The sequence below is a fragment of the Chaetodon trifascialis genome, chromosome 14 (assembly GCF_039877785.1).
Source record: "Chaetodon trifascialis isolate fChaTrf1 chromosome 14, fChaTrf1.hap1, whole genome shotgun sequence".
Lineage (NCBI taxonomy): Eukaryota > Metazoa > Chordata > Actinopteri > Chaetodontiformes > Chaetodontidae > Chaetodon > Chaetodon trifascialis.
The window spans coordinates 19859421-19868216 of NC_092069.1; the positions used below are offsets into that span (position 1 = coordinate 19859421).

At 43.0% G+C, this 8796-nt stretch overlaps 1 gene segment (V, D, J or C); it reads left to right on the plus strand.

Annotated features, from left to right (window-relative positions):
• Positions 1-5058: 5058 nt before the first annotated feature.
• LOC139341864 (Ig lambda-2 chain C region-like) lies at positions 5059-6429 on the plus strand (the record flags this gene model as incomplete). The annotated part of the segment is given in 2 exon segments: positions 5059-5188; positions 6110-6429. Coding segments are annotated over 2 exon segments (450 nt in total), but the record flags the coding sequence as incomplete, so codon positions are not given.
• Between the last annotated feature and the right edge of the window lie 2367 nt (positions 6430-8796).

An 8796-nucleotide genomic window follows, 5' to 3' on the forward strand; every position in this document is an offset into this window, starting at 1 on the left:
GCGGGGCGTGGCCGGCAGGTTGAGACCAGTCTCCTGAACACACCTGCACACACTCATCAATCAAGACCCACCTGCTCACTCAGTATATAAGCACCAGGGTTCCAATCACTACTCGTTGCATCATCTGTCTTGCATCGTAGTAACAACCAGACCTGAACATCGTGTTCAGTACTCTTGTCAGTCTTTTGTCTTGCCTGCATCTGCCTTCCTGACTGTTTTTTTCCTGTTTGTGCTCAGGTGCCTGGCCTTCACCTGTTACCACCCTTGGACCTGTCAGCACTCAAGCTCAGTACAACAGACTCTGCCTTGTCTGAATTCATTCTTTGCTTATTTTCATGAAACAAACTGTTTACCTCCTCCTGCCTCATCTGTCTGGTCCTGGTACCTCAGGTCATAGACTTAGACTCACTATATACATGTATATTAAAAGAAAGAGCAGAATATTGTGACATATACAGTGTGTAAAAATAAACAGCAGGAATACACACTGAGATTACTGTGAAGTGTATTCATGAAGAATGACCTGAGGTGTGAACAGAAGTTTAAAAATGCTCATTTTGAGCTCAGCAGTCTGATGATCAGGGGGACAAAGGCTGTTGCAGAATCTGTTGGTCCTGCACTGAATACTGCAGAACCTCTTTCCAGAGGCCAGCAGGGAGACCAGACCATGGTGGGGGTGTGGGGAGTCACTGATGAGGTTTCTGGCACGGGACATGCAGCGTTTAGGTGCGATGTCCTGAATGGAGGGGAGAGAAGTCCCAATGATTGTTGTCCCTGATATTTCTTCTATGTTACATTCATTAAAGTGGAATGTGCTGATATCGGACCCCAGACCATGCTGAAGAATCAGGTCATTTTTCAGTACAGCTTTGGCATGTAGACTTACCAGTCAGTGAAGTGTTTAGTGGAACAAGAGTATTTCTATCGTTAGAATATTTTAGGGGTCTGTGCATGTACAATATAGTGTTTGGATACATTTGTGATTATCATAGATATTTTGTTTGTAAAATGATGGAATATAATGAGCTTCAGAGGTATGTTATGCTGATTTTTTTTTTATTATTTATTTATTTATTTATTTTTACCTCAGGACAGAGCCAGACTAGTTCTTTACCTTGGCATTTTTAAGCACCAAGAAGCCTGAATGCTAAGATAAGCTAATGCCAAGCTAAGATAATCTAAGCTAACAGGCCACTGGCTGTAGGTTCTTATTTAACGGACTGTGGTGATATGCAGTTTCCCCTCCTTTTCCCTTTCGTGTCTTGTGTTTGTCCTCTCCCTCTGTCTCCAGTCTGTCTGGTGTGTGTGTGTGTGTGTGTGTGTGTGTGTGTGTGTGTCCCTGCAGGGTGTGGCTGACAGGTTGGGCTCGGCCTCCTCCTCCCCTGAACGAGCTGCACTCAATCATTGAATCAAGACTCACCTGCGGCCACAGTGAATAAGCACCAGCTCTCCACTTCCTGAATTGTCTGTTAATCCACGTGGTAATGACTGAGACTCCTGAAGAAACGCCAAAGTATATTTCTGCTTTCTTCAATTCAATTCAATTCGAATTGATTTAATTCAATTCAATTCAATTTGTATAGCACCAAATCACAACAAAAGTTGTCTCAGGACACTTTCCATATAGAGCTGGTACAGACTGAGCTCTTTTACAGAGGCCCAACAATTCCCTAATGAGCAAGCACTTGGTGACAGCAGCAAGGAAAAACTTCCTTTTAACAGGCAGAAACCTCAGGCAGAACCAGACTCTGGGTGGGCGGCCATCTGCCTCGACTGGTTGGGTGAGAGAGAGAGAGAGAGAGAGAGAGAGAGTGAGACAGACAGACAGACAGACAGACAGACAGACAGACAGACAGACAGACAGACAGACAGACAGACAGACAGACAGACAGAAATGCAGTCAGAGAGAGTGAGACAGACAGCGAGAGACAGACAGACATGCAGTCACAGTAACAGTGACAGTGGATGTAATAGCAGTTGCAGTGGGTGTCAGGCAGGGCCATGGCAGGAGACGTAGCTGTAATCCACAATCCAGATTCAGCCACTGTTCATGGGAACCTGCGAGATGACAAAGCACAAAGCACTTTCTTCCCTTGCCTGCTTGCCTGCCTTCCTGAGTCTTGATTTTCTTATGTGCTCAGTTGCGTTGCCCTCACCTGTCTCCGTAATGGAAATGCAAGTGATACTGATGTCCAGTCAAGGCCAAAATTATTCATCCCCCTGGCAAATTCTGACTTAAAGTTACTTTTATTCAACCAGCAAGTTTTTGCTTGATTGGAAATGACACAGGCGTCTCCCAGAAGATAATAAGACGATGTACAGGAGGCATCGTCGTTGTGGAAAAAAATATTTCTCAGCTTTTATTTACATAAAAAGTGGCATGTCCAAAATTATTCATACCCTTCTCAATAATCAATAGAAAAGCCTTTATTGGCTGTTACAGCAATCAAACGCTTCCTATATTTGCTGACCAGCTTTTTGCATGTCCCCACTGGTATTTTTGCCCATTCGCCTTTAGCAATGAGCTCCATCTCTTTCAGGTTGGAGTCTCCTTGCCATCACCCTGATCTTTAGCTCCCTGCACAGATTCTCACTTGGATTCAAGTCAGGACTCTGGCTGGGCCACTGCAAAGTGTTAATGTTCATGTTTTTGTCTGTCACCACTGTTGCTGTGTGTGTTTTGGGTCCTTGTCGTGCTGAAATGTCCACAGGTGCCCAAGGCCAAGCTTCTCTGCAGACTGCCTGATGCTGTTGTTGTTGAGAATCTGGATGTATTGCTCTTTTTTCATGGTGCCGTTCACTTTGATTAGGTTCCCTGGACCATCAACTGAAAAACACCCTCAAAGCTTTAGGTTCCCACCACCATGTTTGACAATGGGGATGGTGCTCTTGGGGTTGAAGGCTTCTCCTTTTTTACGCCAAATGAAGAATACATCACTGTGGCCAAACAATTCAATTTTGTTTCATCTGACCATAAACCAGAAGACCAGAAGTCTTCTTCATTGTCCAGATGAGCATTTGCAAAGGCCAAGTGGCCTTTTGTGTGCCATATCTGGAGAAGTGGCGTCCTCCTTGGTCTGCATCCGTGGAACCCAGCAGTGTGCAGTGTCCGTTGGACTGTCTGCCTTGAGACATTGCCACCGGCAGAGCCCATATTCACCAGGATGGCCCTGGTGGTGATTCTTTTTCACCTCTCTCACTATCCTCCTGGCCAGCACAGGTGTCACTATGGGCTTCCGACCACGTCCTCTGAGATTTTCCACAGTGTGGAACGTCTTGTAATTTTTTTAATAATACTTTGCACTGTAGCCACTGGAACCTGAAAACATTTAGATATGGCCTTATAGCCCTTTCCTGTCTTGTGAGCATCCACAATGCACAGCCGCGGGTCTTCAGTGAGCTCCTTTGTCTTAGCCATGACTGTCCACAAACCAACTGCAGAGAGCTGTTGTTTTTCACTTTTTGAGTTGATTAAAAGCTGAAAGATTAACAGCTGTTCCCAATGAATCAGGGTTAGGATGCTTAAGAACAGCTTGGACTATTTGGAATGGTATAGAACTTTGGATTTTCCCATAGACTGTGACAGTTTGCAAAGGGTATGGATAATTTTGGACATGCCAGTTTTAGTTCAAAAGTAAATAAAAGCTGAGAATTTTTTTTTTTTTCCACAATGATGCCTCTTGTACATCGTCTTGCTGGTTGAATAAAAGTAACTTTAGTTCAAATTTTGCCAGGGATATGAATAGTTTTGGGCGTTATTGTATATAGGAAAATGAACATAATGGATTGTTGGTTTTAACAAAGATTGCATCACAGTTTTTGAAATTGGAAAAATGTTTGATATAAATGTGTAGTTTGTGCTTGGTGAGGTTACTGTCAGCTCTGTGTTCAGTGCTCTGTGTCAGAGTCTCTTCCTCTTCAGCAGCTGCAGTCGCTTCCTGCTGTAACAGCTCAGTGTCTCTGCAGTCTGACTGAAGGAGGTTTTTGTTCAGCTACAAATCACTGTGTGAACACTCCACCACTGTGGTAACTCTGACAGTAATAAACTGCTGCATCTTCAGTCTGAACTCCACTGATGGTCAAAGTGAAGTCGGAGCTGCTTCCACTGCCACTAAACCGAGCTGGTGTTCCCGAAATTAGTGTGCTTACATATTTAATTAGGAGCTTTGGAGGCTGTCCAGATTTCTGTTGATACCAGAACATATGCTCTCCATTACTGTTTCTATAAACAGGTTTGCTGGTTTTACAGGTGAGCGTGACAGTGGATCCTGCAGTCGGTGTCACTACTGGAGGCTGAGTCACAGTCACCTGACCGCTGCATCCTGCAGACAAAAACAGATCATTCATTTATCAGCACAAAGAAATGAGAGAAAAGGCAGCACATCATGTTTGAAATGTTGCTGAGAGAATCAACCTGTGAAACAGCAGCAGGCCAGCGTCCAGATGAGGATGGTGATGAGAGTCATGCTGCTTGTGCTTTCTGCTGTGTTGACTGACAGATGTGAGTCCTGCAGTGTTGAACTCACAGGACTATAAACCTTCTCAGTTCACTGGAGGATCAGCTGACCATGCAAAGCCTCCTCTCTATGGAAATCATCTCTCTGCTCTCAACACACTCAAGGCAACGTGGGACACAAAATCAGGAGAAATACTGTTTGGATTGACACCATCTATGATCTTAATGGAACACAAGGAAATATTTATATTACAAGTGCAGTTGAGGATTTAAGGAGAAGTTTGTGTCCACTGTGGTTGGTATGATGTGTCTGTTTGTCTGCCTTTCATTTACTGACAGGGTTCACTGCAGATAAATAATGTCATTCACTTCTGCTTATTGTGAGTTTGTAAATGATCAGAATTAAAAAGCATCATGGTCATTGAACCAAGAATCAACTGATAGAAAACTGTGAAAAAAAAGACTTTATTACAAGAAGACTGTCATCGTTTGTCTGTCAGGTGCAGAAAACTTAAGAAAAATGAAAGAAATAACCTTCATTTATACAATAATTTCAATCCATATCACTTAAAATGCTTTGCAGATTCAGGAAAATATAATTTTATTTTTGTCAGAGACTTTTTTCAGTGTGTAGATGCTTGTTGACAGTGCAGGAGGTTTTTGTACGGCCACTTCATCAGTTTGTATCACTGTGGTGGACTTTTGGTGGAGGAACCAAACTCATCATTGACTGTAAGTATCACAGATTTATCATTTTTACAACATGAAAGATCAAACTTATTGTGTGAAATGAGCTATTTACATCAGAAATTATTGAAGGAGTTTCAAATGTGTGTATTTATTGTTATTTATCAAACTTGGCTGAAATCGCAATTTGGCTTTCATTGTGCAAAGATTAATTTTATTATTGTGTTTCTGATAATATTAAGGTTAAATAAATGCCAAATAAGTTACATTTTCTCATATATTATTTTCAGTTTAGTTTTTATTAGACAAAATGTGCTTGTGGAATTGGTCTGAGGAAAAGTTTAATGCTAAAAAAAATTACATCAGATTTCTTATTTTTTACATTCAAACAGTTATTAAAATAAAATGAAATGAAATCTGTCTATAAAACAAATAAGTGAGTTTATATGTACATGCAGTCCAGCTGTAGTTTGTGTTCACAGTTCGTTAGTTTAAAGTGGTGAAAAGGAAGTGAAACAGACAGATGACAAAGTCTTTAACTGGATTCAGACATTACATTTTGAAAAACAACAAAATCATTGAAGGCATGAATTATTTACTATCAAACATTATAAATTAGACATGAAGATTAAATTTCATGATCATTATTCTAAATATTTCTTTATATTTACACTCATGTTGCATATGATTGTCTAATTCTGAGTGATTTGTGACGAGCGCCTCAGTCGAAGATTCATCAGTTTAAATGTCAAAATGAGATCAAGTTTGAGCATTTAGTTTTATTTGTTAGCGCCTCATTTGGTCCCATCTGTCACCTCCTCTCCTCTGTCTGATCACAGTATGGTGCACACAGCTCATCCACAGTCGTGTTAACCTCTGTCATGTATGCTCAGTGTGTGGTGTTGAGCTGTGTGTCCTACAGTGGGAGTTAATCTGCTCCTCGTGTGTCTCTGCTCTCCCCTCCAGCTGGCTCCACGGTCAGGCCCTCGGTCTCTCTGCTTCCCCCCTCCTCTGAGCAGCTCTCCGGGGGCTCGGCCACGCTGGCCTGCCTGCTGAGCGGCTACTCTCCTCAGGGAGCCGTGGTGAGCTGGGAGGTGGACGGTACGCAGGTGACAGAGGGGGTCCTGAGCAGCTCCGAGGAGGAGAAGAGCGGACGCTACAGCAGCAGCAGCACCCTGAGCCTGAGCAAGGAGCGCTGGATGGAAGGAGAGCTGTACTCCTGCAAGGTCCTCCATAAGGGCCACAGCCAGACCCAGTCCCTCCACAGGAGCCAGTGTGAGGCCTAGAGGGGTCCAGGACAGGAGCTCTGGTTGGGGGAGAGCAGGAGGAACACACCTGCTGCTCTCATCAATATGACTTTTAATGTTTGCAGAGGAAACTAAAGCTTTGTGTGACAGAGAACAACACTGCTGTAAAGTGTTGGACAACAACGACTTAGAGAGAAATGTGTGTAGCTCAGCAGCTGGATGTGAGTGTGCTTCATAACTGTCATGTTGATGGTTGATGTTTGTGCTAATAAAGCTTGAAGTGATGAAAAACTTGATGAAGTGTTTGGTCTTTTATCTCTTGAAGAGCAGCAAGAAATTAAATGCTTTTATAACTTCAGCTGATTCGCTCTTGGACCTGTCCCCCCTGGCCTGACCGTCTGCTCAAATGATTGGATCTCTCACATTTGTCTGTGTTACTCTGTTGGAAAGATCATTAAACTGATTCAACTCTTCATCATCTCCCACCTCTTTCTCTGAGTCACAGTGTTTGGGTCTGTTTCTTGATAAAAACCTCACAACTTCAGTGATTGTACAGGTTCAACAAACAAAATGCAACATGTGCGTCTCTGAGCTTTAGTGGTGATGTTCAGCTGGTTTTTGTACCTTTGGATGGAGCCAGGCTCGATGGTTACCAAGACTCCAGTCATCACACAGAGCTAAGCTAAGCGGCCACTGGCTGTAGTCTCATGATGGTCAGAGATGAGAGTGGCATCAGTCAGCAAAAATATGAACAACCGCTGACAAAGATAAATGTGTTTGTTCAAAGGAATAAATGACATGTTCAGAGTTATGTGGATTACGGTGTCAGTGGAAAGAGATGGAAAAGCAAATGATACTAATGTGTGGAAAATAAACATGAGATGTTGGTGATCATACTGTAACAATGTTAGTTTCACAGTTTCTGACATGGAATAAAAATAAAACTATGTAAATGTATAATACACAAATGTATGAATGTGAATGTGTAGTTTGTGCTTGGTGAGGTTACTGTCAGCTCTGTGTTCAGTGCTCTGTGTCAGAGTCTCTTCCTCTTCAGCAGCTGCAGTCGCTTCCTGCTGTAACAGCTCAGTGTCTCTGCAGTCTGACTGAGGGAGGTTTTTGTACAGCTACAAATCACTGTGTGAATACTCCACCACTGTGATAACTCTGACAGTAATAAACTGCTGCATCTTCAGTCTGAACTCCACTGATGGTCAAAGTGAAGTCGGAGCTGCTTCCACTGCCACTAAACCGAGCTGGTGTTCCTGAATGTTGTGTGCTTGCAAATTTTATCAGGAGCTTTGGAGGCTGTCCAGATTTCTGTTGATACCAGTGCAAATACTCTCCAGCACTGCTTCTAGAAACAGGTTTGCTGGTTTTACAGGTGAGAGTGACAGTGGATCCTGCAGTCGATGTCACTACTGGAGGCTGAGTCACAGTCACCTGACCGCTGCATCCTGCAGACAAAAACAAATCATTCATTTATCAGCACAAAGAAATGAGAGAAAAGGCAGCACATCATGTTTGAAATGTTGCTGAGAGAATCAACCTGTGAAACAGCAGCAGGCCAGCGTCCAGATGAGGATGGTGATGAGAGTCATGCTGCTTGTGCTTTCTGCTGTGTTGACTGACAGATGTGAGTCCTGCAGTGTTGAACTCACAGGACTATAAACCTTCTCAGTTCACTGGAGGATCAGCTGACCATGCAAAGCCTCCTCTCTATGGAAATCATCTCTCTGCTCTCAACCCACTCAAGGCAACGTGGATTTGAATCTTTTGAATGTAGCTGTAAAAGCAGATTTTTATGTTTCGTAAAATAAAACTGTTAGTGTTCATACTGGTGAATGTTTGTGGCAATCAGTGATTATTTTCTAACAACTGTTTTGTTGTTGAAATTTAATTCTGCATATTTAACTTAAAGCAGCACTTTCGAAACTGTCTCTGAGTTTTCAGTTTTATTTGGATTCACTGAGTTTGCTTCGCCAAACATTTCCTGGATCTGTTGTTCACTCTGCACAGAGCAACAAGTGTGCCTCAGCTAAGACTCTCAGAGACGTCAGGTAGCGCTCCTCTTGGATTCATAACCAGCCTGTTACATTTTAATGGATTAAACAAGGAAGAAACCTCAGGAGGGGCAACAAAGGAGGGTCCCTCTCACAGGACCATCAGAAATGCCAGAGATGTCAAGTGCAGAGAAGAGACCAAGAGACTTAAATTACAGTGCAGACAATCAGGGTGACAAATTAGACTGTAAACATACATGAAGAATGTAGATCTGGGAGGTCATCAAGTAACTTTCAAGTGATGAAGACCATGGAGCAGCTGCTGCTACACCACCTGAGGCCACAGGTGCACCACGCCCTTGACCCTCTGCAGTTTGCTTACCAAGAGAAGGTGGGAGTGGAG